At 34.6% G+C, this 20,535-nt stretch overlaps 3 protein-coding genes across 5 annotated transcripts in view; 1 reads left to right on the forward strand and 2 right to left on the reverse strand.

The window, feature by feature from the left end:
• Positions 1-8,871, reverse strand: part of kcnk3a (potassium channel, subfamily K, member 3a) — a 34,229-nt gene extending 25,358 nt beyond the window's left edge. Inside the window, exon 1 of the mRNA NM_001030162.1 lies at positions 8,589-8,871. Coding sequence (NP_001025333.1) covers positions 8,589-8,871 — 283 coding nt within the window. The remainder of the gene's footprint in view (positions 1-8,588) is intronic.
• Positions 1-20,535, reverse strand: part of LOC137488715 (uncharacterized) — a 731,364-nt gene that overhangs the window by 182,088 nt on the left and 528,741 nt on the right. The gene's annotated exons all lie outside the window — the stretch shown is intronic.
• Positions 17,372-20,535, forward strand: part of enpp1 (ectonucleotide pyrophosphatase/phosphodiesterase 1) — a 117,831-nt gene continuing 114,667 nt past the window's right edge. For all 3 annotated transcript variants that reach the window (XR_015517794.1, NM_001030168.2, XM_087297371.1), the window contains exon 1: positions 17,372-17,551. Coding sequence is in view for 2 of the 3 variants with exons in the window: in NM_001030168.2 (NP_001025339.2) it covers positions 17,423-17,551 (129 nt within the window). In the remaining variant the exon portion in view is untranslated. The remainder of the gene's footprint in view (positions 17,552-20,535) is intronic.

Genomic DNA, 20,535 nt, shown 5'->3' on the forward strand with positions numbered 1-20,535 from the left:
CCTAGTGATAAATTTCCAGTAGTCATTTTACACACTTAAACAATATCTTTTCTCAGATTGCTAAATGCCAATAAAAGTTGTTAATCTGCAGTGTTTCATTTTCAACATCAAAAGTCGACAGAGCAGAGATAAAACTCCATAATGCAATTCACAACCTCAAATAAGCAGAAAACACTTAAAATACGCAACCTGTTAATTAACTTTTTCTTTTTTTTTTTTTTTTACAGTGTATGTTATATATTTCAGAATATATGTTGTTGGCTCACGATCCAGTCTGGTTAAACAGAACAGTGGTCTGATCATTACTGCACAAACTTCCACTATGGATCGGGTTTACTCTGTGTACTGAGCTGATACCACAGACCAAAGACTGTAAACAGTTCCTTGTTTACAGAGTGCCCTGCATTGACAATAAGGTGCTGGCAGGCTGGTTGCTTAACTGATGATTAGATTACTCACGGCATGTGTACACAGTAACCCAATCTATCGCAGACACATGAAACAGACCTGGCCACAGATGCGTCTCGATAAGAGGAAATGCAGCTTACATGACAATGGAAAAATTAATTAAGTTGCATGAGTTTTTGGTGGATGGGGTTGAGATTTTAATATGATTTAAGGTCTGTTACATAATGACACGAGATCTGAGAATCCCTCTGGAAAGGTAATGCACTTTAGCAGAGTGTTTATTGTGGGAATGATATACTTTTGAAGAATATACTGCACTGATAAAAATGATTCATTGCATTTACATTTTTTTAAGGTAAGTGATTGCAAACTATTTATAGGCTAAATTTAAAGAAACATATTATGTTGAATGTTTTATTCATCCATTCATTTTCTTTTCGGCTTAGTCCCTTTAATAAAATGGAGTGGGCACAGCGGAAAAAAAACAATTGATTGCATTTATATGAAACACATTAGCTGAACTGAAGAGTACATTTTTGACCCACCTAAATATAACGTCTTTATAAAAACCACTTCCTATGAAAAGCAAAGGCCTCTGCATCCATACCTCTCTGCAATGACTCAAATAACTTATTAATAAAGCCATCTGGAATGGCAAAGGACGCGTTTTTGCAGCACTCCCAGAGTTTATCAAGACTCTTTAAATTCATCTTCGATGCCTCCTCCATCTTACCCCAGACATGCTCAAAAATGTTCATGTCTGGTGACTGGGCTGGCCAATCCTGGAGCACCTTGACCTTGACTTTCTTTGCCATCAGGAACTTTGATGTGGAGGCTTAGTATGAGAAGGAAACTTGACTGATTTCTGTGAGAATCTTGGGTCCATGCGGGTTCCAATAGGTCTTCTGCAGTATTTTTGATGATTGGGATGCAGTTCAACAGATGATTCATCAGATAAATCTACCTTCAGAAACTTTTCCAAAAGATCAAGTAGAAGTCAAGTTATTATTTGTTGTTCTTACAACTGGGATCAATGACAAGACTTTTGAAGGTTATTGTATAATAGCATAATTATACTGAAGCTAAAATATGTTTAGTGTATTTGAATGTTGTAACAAACAATTTATATGTCTGTAATTACACATTTGTAATAATAGTGGCAATTTGGTCAAATAAAAATATCTGAAATTTAAACATAATATAAAATGACTGTTTTCCCCAGTACTTTATGTTCCCAGTTTCTTTTATGGGTGGCGTGGTGGCGCAGTGAATAGCACTATTGCCTCACAGCAAGAAGGTAACTGGTTCAGGTCTCGGCTAGGTCAGCTGGCATTTCTGCGTGGAGTTGGCATGTGCTCCCCATGTATGTGTGGGTTTTCTCCGGGTGCTCCAGTTTCCCCCACAAGTCCAAAGACATGCGATATAGGCGAATTGGGGACGCTAAATTGTAATACTTTAATTAATTGTTTGTTATACTATTAATTACTTATTCATATAGTTTATTATATAGATTACCATCATATAGTATGGTTCTGGTTATTTTACTGCTTTTAAAGCAGACCTATTATGCCCTTTTTTACAATATGTAAAATAAGTCTCTAATGTCCCTCTGATGTCAAAATACTTCACACATAATGTTTTCTTTATTTTATATAACTATTTGAAACTGCCCCTTTTAGGCTTTTACCCTAATTACGTCATTTTGGTGACTGTTGCTTTAAATTCAAATTAAATTGTTCGCAGGAGCTGCAAATGCATGCGTGTCAGCATAGCGGCAGATTGAAAAACAAGACTAAAGTTCTTTGCTAATGAGGGAGAGATCATCACTAATGGACGAGGCTTTTTCCCTCTGATGACACAAACAAATGAAAAATGTCAATCAAAGGTTTTCTGCAGACAGTTTTTATAATCTGTGATTATAAAAAATACATATATTTCTTAGCTATTAGAAGCTGGTTACATTTTTAGACTGTTGCAACACAACTGTGTTTAAACCCTTTATAAAAGTGTGTTTTGCATAATAGGTCCCTTTTAAAAAACATGCTTTTAACATTAAGGATAACATGAAGTTCCCTTAAAAGTGCATATTGTTTGGACAATATTACATTAAATAATAAAACATATTAATTTATGTATAGCTTAATATGTATTATACTGTACATACATGCACACCGTAAAACCCAACAGTCAACTGTAACAAATTAAATGAGTGTACTTAACTCAAAATGTGCTGAAAGTTATTTCTACTCATTTGAAAAAAGTTTTGAACTCAGTGTTGAAGGTAATGAGGTGAATAAATACTTTATTACTTCAACTTAAATGGAGTAAGTTCACAGTGCTTATATGGATTAGTTTTTTTTTAACTAAAGTTGTTGGTAGCAATAGGTGTCCTCAAATGGTTTTAGTTGACTTAACTTAAAAATTTTTACCGTGTAGCGAGGAGCTGACCACGACGACGATGATGACCGGGTCAGAGTCCGAGGAACAGCGGTTATAGAAATCAGGTAAGACAAAAACAGAATCCAAAAAATAAAGTGAACAAGTTCATAACAGGGTGAGGATGTGGTAAAATCTGAAAACGCTGTAAAAATCAGACGAGGGCTTTTCTTTTTCTGGACGGCTTTTGTAAATTTTTGGTTGGGTTTAGGGAAGTAAGCGGGTGGGTGGGTCAATCAGTAAAATTGGTTGGATTTAGGGAAGAAGGAGGCTGGGTCAGTTGATTGGCCGGTCACACAGTCAATCATTCATTCATTCAGTCAGATAGACAGACAGCAGCAGGTGAAAATGGCACTCAAAAGAAACATTTGAGATACGAAAAAGCACACACAGTCGCATCCATGGGACTACGTTTTCAGAATGAGCCTGGGTTGAAAAGTTAAGGTAACTCAAACCATTTAAGAAAACCAATTGCAATAAACCATTTAAGTAAAAAAAAAATTATCCTAATGAGTACTGTGAACTTAATCCATTTAAGTAAACAAAGCAATTTGAGCACAGTAAAACCAAAAAAATAATAAAAAGAAATCTATCAACTGTAAAACCCAATAAGTTAAGACAACTCAAACCATTTGAGAAAACCACACAGCTAATACAAAAAAAAAGGAAAGCTGCTGACTCAATTATTGAAGCCATTAATAAGAAAATATTCTATTGCAGGAATGGGTAAATAAATGTTTAATGTGATTTTTTTAGATGAGGTACAGCAGTTCACATGGTATGACAGAGCTGTCACTGCTCGACATGTCACATCAGCTGTCCGTTTTCTATCGCTTAGACACACAAAGAGAGAGATAGACAGATGAAGACTGGTCACTGATCAGATCTGTTCATCCTTTGGACAATTTAGAAGACCTTGAACAACCCTTCAGTGTCTGATTATAAAAAAGTGTCCAGAATCACACTTTCTACAATGAACCAAACCGAAGCCCACAGATGTCTCATCGCCTTCAGGAGATCTGTGACTTTTCCTAAAGGTTGAGCAAGTTTAAGTACACATAAGCTCTCTGTGTTCCTGCTGGAAAATCCAGTTTCAGCTAGTCACACTGTTTTGAAACACAGTTAGCCTCTTGCTGGTATAAGATGGTCATAAGCTGGTACATAACAATCAATGTTGCCTCTTTAGCTAGTAGATATATAATTAGCAGCTAATCTACCAAACGACACCTGCTTTGATTAACCATGTTAACCAGTTCAGAGAAAATAATTTAGACAGTCTAGACCAAGGGTGTAAAAACTGGAGAGTAGCTCCAACCCTAATCAATCACACCTCGACCAGCCTATCGAGTTCTTACTAGATATTCTAGAAACTACAAGGGAGGTGTGTTAAAGCAAGTTGGAGTAAAACTCAGCAGAACAACGACCCTCCAGGACTTAGTTTGGACATCCTTGGTCTAGACCTCTTTATGGCCATTTTAGTGCAACAGTTGTGCCATTTGTACTAACCAATGACCCTTCATGACTTGCCAGAAGTTGGTACACTCTATTTACAATCAGACACTCAATTTTCCACCATATGCATTATAAGTTTTTGCAACACCTTAAAATCGCACTCTTAAATTATTATCACCTGGAACAGTAGATTGTTTGTTGCTGGTCTACCATGATTGAGTTAAACAAAAAGACCAGTTTAGTCAAGCTTATGAAGACCAAAGGTATACAATTTCAGACCAAATGAGACCAACAAATGACAATCTTATATCAGCCTGAATCAAAATACCAGTTTAAAGTAATTAACTTGCTGCCTAAATCTTAAGCTGCTTTTCAACTGTGCGGTAAGCTACAATTCGACTCTTTTGTTTTGCATTTCCACTGTAGTTGTTTATATAAAGTTATGTATAGTTACTTTGCCTCTACTTCCATGAAATCATCGTTTTCATTCTGGGTCATCCTGTTCAGCTAATGCTAGATCTGCTCCTCAGCTATCAATGAGGAGAACATCTAGATCTCTTATTGACCTCAAAGGCTGTGTTACTCAACATACCTGCAAGCTTGCTTGGGTGCGCACAGTGAATGTGACATCGTCGCAGTGTTGGCGGTTGCAATATTTTTTGTAACTTTTTGTGAGGCTCTTCATATGAAGTTGCAGGACTTAAGTCCTGTTAAATCTGGCCAAGCTGTGATAATTTGCATGTGCAACACCTTTAGAGGCCAATCTCAAAGAACACTTTTTTTAATGATTTACAAATGTTCGTGAACATTTTGCATGCTACTTATGTGCCGTGTGCGCCTTGCATTTTCACCACCTACTGTGCCTCACGTTTTTATCTATGTGTGCTGTTAAAGTTGAAAAAAGTCAACTCTGAGTGGAAAAAGTGTGTTACGTCAATTGAGTCTTTTTCAATCTCCAATTAAATGAAAACAGAGACGGGGTTTTCGTTGAGGTGACAGCAGTGTTTGTGCTGTCAAGACGACTACAGAGACTTTTAAAGATAGAGGAGAAACTACTGGTCGCTGTTTTGAGTTATCTAGAGCTGTATGACTTTACAAATATTGAATATAACAACATTATCAAATTAAAATTCATATTATATCATATCATATATCATATCATATCATATCATTTAATATTTTAATCATATTAAAATTATACCAATATCAACATCAACACTTGTGCATAATACGCAGCTGATTCAGTCATTGCCTAGCAACATAAAAAGCGCAGCACACTTCTTTTTTTGTTGTCAACAAAAAAAAAGCGCTGCAGTCCCTCGCCTTTTCAAAATGGAAAATCTCATTTGGTGCGATTGGCCCCATAGAAATCCAAAACAACTGACTGACGTGAAGTCCTTTAGGTTTCCTTTGAGCTTTGAGGGAAAACATTGCAAATATCTTGTGCACAGGTTGTTTAATGATTTGAAAGTACATAGTTTTATTTTTTTTTATGAAAAAACTGTTTTGAATGAAATACTCAATTAGCTTGGATATATAAATTGTCATGCTACAATTTCAAGAGTTCACACTTAGCTGATAATCAATAAAGCGTATTTGGCATGCTGTCCCGGGAGAGAGCCCTGAGCTCGTAATATCCTCGAGCCCGGGGCTCCCTCCCGTTAGAAGGGCGAGAGGGGAGTTCGAGGTCAGGTAGGTCTCGAAAACTCCCCTGCTTGTCACCGTGAGAAGTGTGAACTGAGGTTGTATTGGGTGATAATTTGTTTTAGTCGATTTGGCTATGATTCATGTTTTGGACGGTGGGAGGAAACCGGGGAACCCGGGGGAAACCCACGCGAACACGGAGATCATGCAAACTCCGCACAGAAACACCGACCGGCCCGAAAGGTTGGACCGGCGGTGTTCTTACTGTGAGGTAACAGCGCTAGCCACTGGGCCACCGTGTCGCCCAATCAGGAAAGGAGGAGGATGAAGGGGTGGAAAGGGGGGAGCTTCAAGACAAAGATAACTGTGTGAGTGATAAACTCAGGTTATTTATAATGCTTCCGTAATCATCTAATAGGGCTGATTACGGAGCTAATAAGGAGCCAGCCGTGTTGATTATAAGCACGTGATCCTCTCGAAATTAGTTTATGAATAAACCACACTTCAGTGGCTGTGCTTACTGTTTAAATATAGCAGGTTTGGTGAATTGAGTTGCAAATCCAATGACTCTAGTAGTGATGATTCTTTCAGACCAATCAGAGATTATCAGTGTTTACATCACATTTAAGTGATGGCTCACTTTAAACCTGACAACCAAACTGTACAGTACCATGCCTTGGAAAACCAACTTTGGAGAACCGTCTTGTAATACACCCAAAGCGCTTCACAATCATGAGGGGAGATTCTCTCCACACCACCACCAGTGTGCAGTATCCACTTGAATGATGTGACGGCAGCAACAGAACAACAGCGCCAATGTGTTCACCACACACTAGCTATTGATGAAGTGGAGAGACAGTGATAGAGTAAGTTTGGTGGATAGGGATGATTGGGAAGTCATGATCTGTAGAGGCCAATGAAGGGAATTTGTCCAGGACACATGGCTTACACACCTAATCTTTACGAGAAGAGCTATGGAATTTTTAATAACCACAGAGAGTCAGGACCTTGGTATAACGTCTCATCTGAAAGATGGCGCTCACTGAAGGTATAGTGTCCCCTTCACTATACTGGGACATTGAGACTCACACAGATCACAGATTAAGTGCCCCCTGATGGCCTTTATAACATCACTTCGAACATCAACATTAACATGTTTACTGACATTTGATTTAATGGCTGTTGCAATCAAACTTTCCCTCTGATAAAAATCTGGCAAAAGGTTTGTCAAAAGATTTGAGACACTTTCCTGTGTGGCTTCAGTTACAAAAAAATTCGATCCAAGAACCAATAGGAGCACTCAAGCTAGTGACATAATGAGCGCGAAAACTTCAATGCTTTTTAGGAAAAAATGTCGAAAGCTTTTTGTTCTAGTTTTATTATCAAAAATGTCATTAGCAAAAGTAGCTCCACAGGTTGTTTAAATTTGCTCCAAGAAATCATCTCTGAACACTGGTTACTGAATGTAGCCCAGATTGATGACGTCAAACTCCAGGTGAGTCTTTTGTGTCTGTGTCTGTCATGTCTTGATTGCCCTTCAGTCTGACATTATGACAACTAAGACAGTGTGATATGAAGATCATGTTTGAACATTCTGTCAAACAACATTTTGTAGAAATATTAAAAATAAGCTTAGTTTAAGAGCAATATTCTAAGTCTAATTAAGCGACAGTCTACTTTACCAGTGATCATTTTAGAATGTCAGTTGAAACAGCTAATGGCTATCCTAGACTAGCGAAAACTTCTATCATAAACTGAACTTTCCACCACATGGTGTTTTTTTAAATACACCCAATGCAACCTTTAATAAAACCCCATTATAACCACCTCACATATAGTTTCAAGTTACTATGCAAAATTAGATGTAAACAAATGGACACAATTAGACTAACTAATTACAACCTTAGACTAACTCAAAACAACAAATGAAAATATTAAACAAACAAAAGTCTTAACATGATTGTCATACAGCTAATAATCATTTTAAACCAACTTCGTTATTTGAACCAGCCAGTCTTAAATGAATGCGAAATCAGTAAACACCTGAACACTGCTGAATTTACAAACATGGTGTGTTGTTTTAAATCCCCCCACCATGACAAGACAATAATGCCTTTATAAACTAGCACCATCTGTTAGATGGTTAATTCCTCATGGTCTACCAGATTTGAACAAAATGTCAGCAACTAATTACAATATTAAACAAAGATAAACAATCATACTAAACCAATTGACAGTCTTTAAAACAACTATTGACCAATTCAGAGTTAATAACACACTTTTTGAATGACCACCCCCAGAAATAGGAAACCCTTTTGTGTTATTTTAAATATCTTTAATGTGATTTTTAAAATAGAAAATAAAAAAAGAAAATAACATTATTTTGATTAATTCGGGCTTACAAATAACAAAACTTTGCTATGCTGTGTATTTTATAAAAAAATCTAAAACAAATAGCATACTTTGCATTAAACTGACATCAACACGCTGACGAATCCAGTAACATTAGTGTGCAAAGCGGGGTCCCTTAAATCCCTTTTTAATTATTTATGTAACCTATTTGAAATTTTAAAATTATGAACCTCAATAAAATTATATATATTTTAAATGTTTCACAAAAAGAACAAGCCTTGGAGCGCCTGACATACCTATAGTCGTAATCACCGTGATGGCGAAATAGAAGGACCCAGCGAACCTCCATTGGACCCCCGCCTTGTGCGGCTTGAGCTGCAGCACGACCCGCTCCAGCTCGTCGAAATTGACTTTGCTCAAGTTGTACTTGTCCATCAGCTCTCGCTTCCGATCGTCCAGGATCTTCTTCTGGGTGATCTCCATCTTAGACTCTAATGCATCAAAAACCGCCGCTCCGACGAGCAAATAAGTAAAAGTACAGATGATCAACACGAGGGTCCTGATGTTTTGTCTCTTCATGGTCGAAGCGAATGTAATGAGGTGCAAACTTTGAGGACTGATGGTGATGAGAAAGCGCCGGGCTCTTTCATTGCGACGGGGCTCACTGAGCTGTTCCTTCAGCACCACGGGTGCACATGTGCCTGTTGAGTCAACACATCTCAGCGCCGTTTTATCTTCATAACCTCCCACTGGGACTGAACTGAACGCTCGTTTACTGGATTTTTGACGATAAAGGGTTTTCCACAACTAATTCTGTTGATGCCATTTTTGGATTCTTTATTTTTCAAATGTATCCCGTATAACCTATGCATATGTGATCATGGACCAAAAAATGTGTGAAGTTCCATGTGTACATTTGTAGGAAAACCAAAAAATACATTGTATGGTTTAAATGCCAAAAGCATAAGAATATTAAATAAATAGCATGTTCCATTAATATATGTTGTGAATTTCCAACATATAGATCAGCACTCGATTTTTGATCATATTAAGCATTGCTGGACACGTAATTTGTTCAAATTTAATAGTGGTTTTGTCTTTATTTTCATTTTTTAGATCTTTAGATTACAGATTTTTTCTGAAATCAGTCAAATACTAGCTGTCATTCATTCATTCATATATATATATATTTTTTTTTTCTTTCTTTTTTTTCTTTATTAATCTGGGGTCGCACACAACGGAATGAACCGCCAACTTTTCCAGCATATGTTTTATGCCACGAATGCCCTTCCAGCTGCAACCTATATAGAAAACATCCATAGACACTCATTCACACACACATTCATACACTACAGTAAATTTTAGCATACCCAATTCACCTATACCACATGTTTTTGGACTTGTGGGGGAAACTGGAGCACCCGGAAGAAACCCACATGAACATGATGAGAACATGCAAACTCCACACAGAAAAGCCAACTGACCCAGCTGAGGCTCGAACCAGCTACCTTCTTGCTGCAAGAGATCACTGAAAACTTATTCAGCTTTAAAGAATTATAAATCTCAAATTCTAAGAAACATATACTTATGAATGCTTTTGTTAAGCAAACACATGGTAAAAAAACAAACACATATTATTATGTTGTAAATATGGTTTCAAAATGAACACATTTTCATGATTATGAAAGGATTTCATGATTTTCTTTATGATCAAGCTTAAACTGATCTCAAAAACTGCAAGGTTGCATTTATTTACAGGATGTTTTAGAATTAAGTGAGCGGCTTTGGTGAAGTTTGAAGCTGATTAATTATGCCCATTAGGCCTTAATTGTTTTATAATAGCCATTAAAATTGTTATACAACAAACTTTGGACATTTCTGGATAATCTGTATTTAGAGCACATATGATGGAAAGTGGTTTCACATTGTTTCTAGTATAAGGCTTATTGATGATGTCACACACACATACACAAAGAGAGGAGGAAGCTTTGTTTTTTTTGATGGTTTATGATGACTTCATTGTTGTAATTTGTTTTATACTCTAAAAACGGCTTGTTATCGCAACTTACCTTAAACCTAACCCCTAAAGCAATTCTCAATGGAAACATGTGGCACATTTTGAATGAGAAATTACCCTGTTAAGTATGATATTCAACAGTTATGAACACAAGGCATATCGTCATGACATACAGTGCATCCAGAAAGTATTCATAGCGCTTTACTTTTTCCACAGTTTTATGTTACAGCCTTAATCCAAAATGGATTAAATTAATTCAAAATTCTACACACAATACCCCATAATGACAATGTGAAAAAAAATATTTTTGAAATTGTTGTAAATTTAATAAAAAAATTTAAAACCTGAAAAATCCCATGTACAGAAGTATTTACAGCCTTTGCCATGAATCTCGAAATTGAGCTCAGGTACATTCTGTTTCCACTGATCATTAATCATCTTAATTCAGTTGATCAGACATGATTTGAAAAGGCACGACAGTGCATGTCAAAGCACAAACCAAGTATGAAGACAAAGGATTTGTCTGTAGGCCTCATGTGAGAGGAAGACAAAGGAATGAGCAACATGAGAAACGTGTGATTTTTCAGGTTTTTTTATTTTTAATAAATTTGCAACAATTTAAATAATTTTTTTTCACATTGTCAATATGGAACATTGTGTGTAGAATTTTGAGGAAATAAATGCATTTAATCAATTTTGAAACCAGGCTATAACATAAAAAATGTGGGAAAAGTGAAGCGCTATGAATACTTTCTGTATGCACTGTAAACGTCATTATACCAATTTGTTCTGTATACCAATAAAAATAGCCCCACCATTGTCAATATGGCATGTAGTCAAACACACCACACGCACGCACACATCATTAATTAAGAAACCACATGAAAATGTATGTACCTAATGTATGTATGTAATGGCCTACGTTTTGCTAAATTGTTAATATTTGTTTGAATAGGTTTTATAACATTTAAATATTTTAATATTTTAACATTTCCTATTTTAAAAATGATTTATTTGCCAAAACAGACATTCGTTGCACTAACTACTGAATTCTTGATTCTCTGTAGTGAACAAAAACGCACCTTTCATTTACAGAGACGCATACAGGTTTTCTCTTTTTTCTCTCTGTTCAAATAATCCATTGTGAAAGACTCAAATTGTTCAGAGGATATCAGTTTTTTTCTCAATCTTGATATGATATCGCTTACCTCCCAGACATGGTGTCTGCTTTCAACACAGTTCATTTTTGATCAAGAATAGATCCAGGCTCATCTAGATAATGGATCAACTGGACCACCAGGCTGAAATCAAGCTGGCAGACCTTCGAGCAGCTCCCTGTTCAGCAAAAACAACTATGCATTTCCAACAGGGTCACAGAGTTAAAAACATTTATGGCTGTTTTCATATTTTAATTTAAATTACTTTGCTAATGATCTGTCAATGAAAGGCTATGCTCAAATGTCCATTATTCAATGCCGAACATGCTCAAATGTCTATCACATTAAAATTTCATTAACTATAAAAAAAAGCTAAAATTTTTCAACATTCACCTTTCACCAATGAATTCACCATTCATTAAAATTAACATTGCAGAAATTCCGTTGATGCTGATCAATAATTAAGCTTAATGTAATGACCCCGCTTTGTATTGTTCATATAATTAGGTTCTCTCTTTTTCCTGAAGGATGCTGTAAGTGAGACTATAAATGAATTAGGGAAGTGATACTGTCAGCTCGCATAATCAGCCCTGCTGGCTCTCCAGATTCAGACAGCAGATATTGCAGCACAATAATAAACTGAAGAATAATTTTCATCTGGGTGGATGAAAATATAACTTACATGAGGTAAATAATGAATGAAATACACTTTTATAAACACATTAAACTAACATGTTAAATTTTTTTTATGCATTTCTCAAATCGCATACAATAATGACTTTAATTAATAATTAAAGTCATTAATAATGATTTTTAAAAATGTTTTAGATATGATTTTACCTACTTACCATATTGCCTTTTCATTATTGCTCAAAAGTATAAGTTCAATGATTGTGTATGCTGCAACTTTCCATGAGAGGGCGTGGTGGGGCAGTAAATTCACAGCAGGGTAAACTATTTACAAAGTCTTTTTACGCATGTTATGGGACGTCCCGCGGTGCCTGCTTGTGATTTGAAATTAAGTGTCTATTTCAAACAGCTTCTGGAGAAATAATCTTTAATATTTGTGAAACAGCTATTTCATCAGGCTCGTAGACAGCCTTGTGAAAGGTGTGGTTCTATTTTTATTTTATTTTTGCTGTTATTTGCCTATTTATTCTATTCAATTATGAGGTTTAAATACTGAATTTAGTGACATTTTAAGCTGAATTAGCTTGTCGGATGGTCATCATAACCACACTTTACGATATGCAGTAACAAAATATTTTCTAAATATTTAGAATAAAGAAATATTAATAAACACCTTTTATTAAAGTGCAAATGTATTATATCATATCATTTGAAAAAAATAGGAATCTGTTAAAGTTTTTAATTAAAAACTGTAGCCAATTGTCATTTATTAGGCAAATATCAAACTGGCCAGCACATTCAACTTTCCTCAGTCATAATTTGGCCATTCTAACAAATTAAAAGATAATAATAAAAATGCTTAATGATTTTTCTAGCCTTTTTTGTAAAAAAAAAAAAAAAAAAAAAAAAAGAATGTTTGATAGAAGATTCATAGATAGTTACAATAGCCAAATTAGTGATCAACTTAATTTTAATATGGGCCACTTTTGGCGCTTTACAACTTTTTTGTTCAATTTTGTTTCAAGAACAAGGTCGAAGATTTAGAATAAAATTTACTTGTAAAATGTTTTCTCTATTTAGATACAATGCAGTAGTAAAGCATGATTTCACTTAATCTGATTGTATGTTTTCTTGCACAGCTGGATGTTGGAACCATGAAGAATAAGTTTGCATTGGCCAAAACTGATTTACAGAGGTCACACAGATCAACAGATAATTCTGCTTGGTCTTAAAGCATTTTTATTTTCACAATTTATGATGATGTAGCAGTTAAAATAGGACAAATGAGCTCATGTATAGGAAAAATTCTGGACCTTTGTCATTGAGGGACGGGTCCCGCGGGTCCATCCCCAATATTTAAAATATGTTTTTGAGTAAAATAAACTTTAATCTAGGTGAAACAGCTATTATATCATCACTCAGCGATGTATTTAGCCCAGTAAAAAATGAAAAATTTACCTGTGATGAATATTTCTAATAAAATAAGATGTCATACATTTTATATGCTATCTTAAAACAACAGCAACTCTTGCAAACAAATAGGGAAATTGCAGTAAACTATTTTGGAACTGCAATATCTAAATACTGTATTTTAATATGTCATCAAGTGATTGTTGTTTTTAGTATGCCAGAAAAGATTGGATTGTGAGGCTGACAGGGTACAGTACCTTAACTATTTTACAACACTGAACAAAACTGCTACACAATAAATGAAGTTTGTCATTTAAATTAAGATTACACTTTTTAAACCAAATGTTAGATTTGTCCATATTTGATTCAACTAGAGTTAACATAACCATAAAATTTTAGTGTGGTCGCTCGCAGTAAAATATGGTACAGCTGTATAGAAAATGAGCAATCAACAGAACAATTTGGAAAGTGCAAATTTTCTCAATTAAATAAATAAATAAAAATACAGCTGTACACATTGTTTCAATGACTGAAAACCCCATTTGGCTTTTGGCCCATATTCAGGTCATCCTAGCATAATACACTAATTCATGTGGAATCTGACAGAATGCTTTAAATTTTTGGAACAAATAGGGTTTAAACCTTGATATTGCAGCATCTACATGTAACTAATTACAAGTAAAATTTTAGATAAAATCCAAATCCTAGGGTGAAGCAGTGGCGCAGTAGGTAGCGCTGATGCCTCACAGCAAGAAGGTCGCTGGGTCACTAGTTCGATCCTCCGCTCAGTTGGCGTTTCTGTGTGGAATTGGCATGTTCTCCCTGCGTTCGTGTGGGTTTCATCCGAATGCTCTGGTTTCACCCACAGTCCAAAAAATGTGTTGGATAAGTTGGCGGTTCATTCTGCTGTGGCACTCCAGATTAATAAAGGGATTAAGCTGACAAGAAAATGAATGAATAAAATTCAAATCCAAGAGTATGATCAAACAATTAAGGCCCAATCCAATTCTATTTTTGTACCCCTACCCCTTCCCCTTGGCCCTTACAACCGAGGGTGAAAAGGAAGGGCTTCAAAATAAAAAGAATAGGGACAGCACTACAGCACCAGCACACGTCATCATATGTCCTCGCAATCTCGTGCTTCATGTGAGATGAGACGATGGCAACTGCTGTAGTTATTGCAGTTGTGTTATTTTTTGGTATTTATCTTCAGGAAATCACTAAAGGCATATATTAGGTTACCATAATGATCTAATGTGGCAATAAGATCGTACCTTTACTGCGTATTTACACAGTGGCCATTTTCATCAATGTAAACACACCAAAAACAGCATTAACATTATAGCAGACACTGTAAAAAGCCCATTGACAGCCACTACATTACTGACAGGGTATTCCAGTGTCAGAATGTTGCGGGACTGCTGTACAGGAGTTATTAATATAGGGATTATAGATCGCGAAATTTAGTGGTGGTTTTTTTTAGCTTTTTTTTTTTTTTAAAGCATGATGGAAAAACACGAATGTGGTTATGATTATACTAAAACGTGTTTGTTTGTCGTAAAAATTCGTAATAATGACAAAAAATACTAATTTGTGGATCTCCTTACCTCCGGGTTCAGCAATACTGCCGTTGTGATAAAATCTAAATATATAAAGTAAAAACTAATAATAGATATAAAGTAATACTAATAATAGTAACACACACACACACACACACACACACACACACACACACACACACACACACAAACAAACACACATTTATACACATATTTATTCAAAGACAGCTTTTATAAGAAAAATTTCAATATAAAATACACAAAAGGTTGGTTTTGATCAATAAATCAATTTAGATCTGTGTATATGACCGTTTTCCAACCGTGGTAAGGTTAGTTTGACATTTGACATTCATTAAACATTCACTTTCAAACCAATTAAATGATTTGCTCCTGTTATAGTTTAAGCCAAAACTACATTAGATAGAAATATATATATGTGCCCTTTATGTTGCACAAGGCTTATTTTCTCAATTGAAAAAACATAAGCCATATGAATGAACTTAACAATTCAACTATATGAAATCATACAACAAAACAAATACCAAAATGTTCAGAAAAAACATCCTGGTTATTGCACAAGACTGGAATTAGCACTTTATTTATTTTATAATATTTCTTTAAATAACTTTTAATGTAAAAATGATAATATTCATTTAAACTCTGGCACCATTTGAGATAAAGGAATAAAACAAACTGCACAATTGTCTGAATATTATTCTCTATGATGCACAAGCTTTGATTTTTACAGTAAAGCCTTTGTTGTTTTTATATATGGTGCGGTATCTATATTATTAGTGTATCGGATACACTGTAAATGCTTAAATAATTAAACTCTGACACCTTTTAAAAATAATGGACTCAAATTTACTCTAAACATTTCTAAATATTATTCTCTATGATGCACAACACCTGTTTTTTACAGTTGTGGCTTTGTTATTTTTATATATAGTACTGAATCCATATTTTCAGTATTTCGGATACAATGTAACCACAAACACAGATATAGCATTAAAAAAGTGATATAACAATCTGTAAAATATTAAAAGTATTATTGTTTATAAAGTATAAGACAATGCCTTTGTAGTAATGTGTTTTTTTTTTATAAACAGTAATTCAACTTGTTTTGTATTTTTTGTTGTTTAATAATTGTGCTTATATTGTTTTACCATACACCAATTTGCCATGGAATGGGTGAGCTTATTTATGTATTTAGTTAGTTAATTAGTTGTTAGTTAGTTATATTTGACTGTTGCCTGCCGTTTATTGCCCTTACTGTCTGACAATAAATTTGTAATATTTTTTATGCAAATTGTTCATAATATTTTTATAGCCAAATGCAATATTGTAATCCTGTAATCCAAATATGTAACTTTTTTAACATTCAAAAGGTGTCAGAGTTTAATTATTTTAAGTGTTTACGGTGTAGCTGATACATTGAAAATATGGATATATTACTGTATGTAAAAACAATGGCATAACTGTAAAACTGTTTTAGTGCATCATAAAGAATAATATTTTTAAAATTTTACAGTTGATTTGATTTCAAAAAATTGTCAGAGTTTAATTCATTTAAGTGTCTACAGAGTATGCATTATACTGAAAATATGGATTCAGTACTGTATCTAAATTCAACAAAGACATAACTAAAAATAAAAGCTTGTGCATCATAAAGAATAATATTTAGAAAATACTAATATTTAGGAAATTTTAGTTTAAATAATCATTAAATTTTTTTATATTACATAAATATTATAAAATAAATAAAACTATAATTCTCCTGTCTTGTGCAATAACCAGGATGTTTTTCTGAACATTAGGTATTTATTTTGTTGTATAATTTCATATGGTTAAATTGTTTAATTCATTCATATGGCTATATTTGTTTTTGTTTTGCTTTTTATCTAGAAAGTAAGCCTTGTGCAACATATAGGAGACATATTTGTCCATCTGACATAGTATGGGCTCAAACTATAACAGGAGCATAGAATGTAATTGGTTTCAAACCGAATGTCTAATGAATGTCAAACAAACATTATACGATATGACGTGTTGTTGATCAAGAAGGCATCCTATTGTCCATTAGATAATGTCCGTAGATTATATATTACTGATATTTTACTGATATTGTTATTTTAGTGCAAACATGGTTTGCCTAAGTCCTGCCCTTTCCCAGGTTTAAATATAATTAGCCAGAAAGAGAGGGCATGTGCTGCCGATCATGTTACCTTTGGTTGACTAGACCGCAGCAGCTGGGCGGTCCTTCAGCTTCATGAACTACAAAGTCACTAGAGAACAAAGTTTGAAATGAGTCCGAGCTCAACAAACCTGTGCAAGGCAAAGCGAGCGCGCGGTCAATAATGGACTCAGCCAAGCGGGATGAACACATGAGCGAACACGCCGCCAACCTACTGGGCACAGGACAGCGGTACACACGGACACACAACACTGCAAAAGTCCAGTCAAGATACTTGAAAATCCTCTGTGCGGTAAGCGGACACTCTCGGGGAAACAAAAGCCGGTTACTGAATCTAGGTTAACCAAACATGACTGACTCGGGTTAAGTTACTCGTTTAAACTTTTTGCTTAAAAGTTTGTGCAGGGATTGATTGTTCTTTATTGTTATTTAAAATAAGTTTACAATAGAGTGTAGTGGACTGTTTTATAGTAAAAACTGAGTATACGGTGTATATTTAGATAAACAAACAGTAAAATACTGTGCTTGGCTGCTTTTCAGAAAAAAAAAAACACACAAATGTGTTAATGTTTTACATGCATTTTTAGGTAAATGATAATTTATTCACAGTTTTTTTTTTTTTTTTTTTTTGAAAATAACCTATTTAAAAAGTGGATTAAACAATTTATGTTTTTAAGGTATTGTCAGACCTTTTCACCCAGTGATAAACTATCTGGGAGATTAAAACCATATATATATATATATATATATATATATGAGCAATTCCATGAAAATGTCAACCTTGCCATGAAAAGTAAAATGTTTTCACCAAAATAGCGAAACCGTTTCTACATTTTTTGCGCAGGCAAGTGTTTTACAGTACTTTGAAAATACTTAAAAATGTGTCTGTCAATGTTTTCAAACTATTATATTTGATTTACCAAAGTCACACAAATGGCAATTTCACATCTGTCACATCCATAACGAAAAAGTGTCACATCCATAACACAGCTTTTCCCTCAAAAATGCAAAAATGTCAAAATAAAATAAAATCAATCAGTTTTGTTCTATAAAGAGCCAACTCTTATCCTTTTGTTAAGGAATATTTATTTTGGGTTGTGCAGTTTAATTCACAGAATTTCTACGAAATATGTTGTATACTGTAAACTCGCAGACATTTTTTGTCACATCCATAACGCTTGTTTATTTTCCTCATTTAAAGTATAAAAATGTTCACAGATTGAATTTTTTTGATCCCATAACTCTGTGGTTAGTTGTTTTGGAAAATATAAACAGATGATTCAATATAATGTTAACGTAAACTTTCTCTGCGAATTTATGTTTTGAATTTTTACTGCAAATGTCACATCCATAACGCTGGAATCAGCCATATATATATATATATATATATATATATATATATATATATATATATATATATATATATAAGCAAGCCAGGAAGGTAAAGCCATGTAAAATTTTATTTTTAAAAGAAATATTTGGGGAAAGTGGCTAAATTGAGCTTGTCAAACTGTATTTGAACCTTGTTTAAGAGAGAGAGAGATAGAGAGTGAGAAAATACTGTAGTATTGCAGAAGGGTGCCAAATGGCAAAGCAGTGAAAACAAGTAACAGTTGGCTGCACCGGACTTCTGGAGGAAATGCTGGTCATTATCTGCCTCTGGAAGCCAGCAGAACCATACTATGTGTAGTGTAGTGTAATGTTACAGTATATCTTTCAGAGTTTAGCTCGAGGAGTTTTCATCGGTAGTACAACTTGGGAAGGTGTTATGTATTTAGTGGACTCCATGCAGAGCAACATAAACCAATCCATTAAAGTTTTGAAGTAAACGGGAGGTTTGTTAGTCAACATTTGTGTTTAAGAGTGCATTGGTTTACAGTAGCAGTGAATGAGCTATAGAGAAGAGAAGAAACTAGCAGATTTATAATGTAAGCGTGTATTTGGGTGGTGAAGACTTCAACTTCTTCTAAAAGGCTGTGGTCTCAGATCAGATGGTTGGGTGGAGTTCAGTTTACTAGAGGGGAACAGAGAAGGTGAACATTTGAGAGAGGTGACTGTTCAGTTAAAACATATTTCAAAACTATTCTCATTGCAGTTCATTTATTTATTAGAAAAATTGCAATATATGCATGGCTGGTGTGTTCGGTTTTTATATTTGATTAACCTCACTTATTTTGTACTAGTATTTTGGGATCTTTTACCCCATTCAAGTAAATAAACTCTGTTATTAACTGAACACTTTTAATTAATTCCTGTATCAGTGTTGAGCTAGAAAACTTAAAGTGAGTTAACAGTGAGAAAAAAGGTGGACTGCAGAGTCTGCACTAAGACTTAGGACTTAATAATTTTAGCTGATACATGAGACAAACACAGTAATATACATTTCCTAGGGTAAAATTGGCATGTGCGTGTGGCTGAAAGAGAAAGCATGCCTCTTATGCAAATTTCTGTTTTACATGGTGTGTCCATTGATGTGTGGCTACAGTTTGTGTTCATATAATCATCCTATGATGATTAAAAATAAACCCTTGGCCTTGTATTAATACCTAGAAATCAAATGTAATGTTTTGACATATGCTGACATTATAAGCTCTGCCCATAGATCATGAAAACCTGCTGAATTTGCATAAATTTGAAAACAATTACAAAAGTAAATTTCCCAATACTGGGTTGTGGCTAGAAGGGCATTGGCTGTGTAAAACATATGCTGGATAAGTTGACGGTTTATTCCGCTGTGGCGACCCCTGAAGAATATATTTAAAAATAATTTTTCATATGTTACTCTGGCCTACGACATTCAAATTTCAGTGACTATTTGTGTAGCTTTTGTTCATCAACTCTTAAAGGGCACCTATGGTGAAAAATCTACATTTCAAGCTGTTTGGACAGACATGTGTGTGTATATATAGTGTATAGACTGTCATATTGGGATGATATAAACACACAGTCCTTTTTTTCAATTGAAAGAGCCCATATTATGCATGAAATAGGGTCATATTTTGGTTGTAAGGGTCTCCAACAACAGTCTAATATGGATGTAAGGTCAAAAAACACTTTCATTATCTTGTAATTTGCATTTATTTTTACCTAATTATCCCAGCGACTCCCATATGAATCGTTCAGTGATTCATTTGTTCCCAAACCCCTCCTTAGCGCAAAGCTAATCTGCGCTGATTGGACCGATGACTGTTGCAAATGGTCGATACTGACTGCCTTCAGCACGAGACAGAGTGAAATGCCCAGCAGCTAATTAACAATATAAAATTAGTCAAAGTG

The sequence above is a fragment of the Danio rerio genome, chromosome 20, assembly GCF_052040795.2.
Source record: "Danio rerio strain M-AB ecotype USA chromosome 20, GRCz13ab, whole genome shotgun sequence".
Taxonomy (NCBI): Eukaryota; Metazoa; Chordata; class Actinopteri; order Cypriniformes; family Danionidae; genus Danio; species Danio rerio.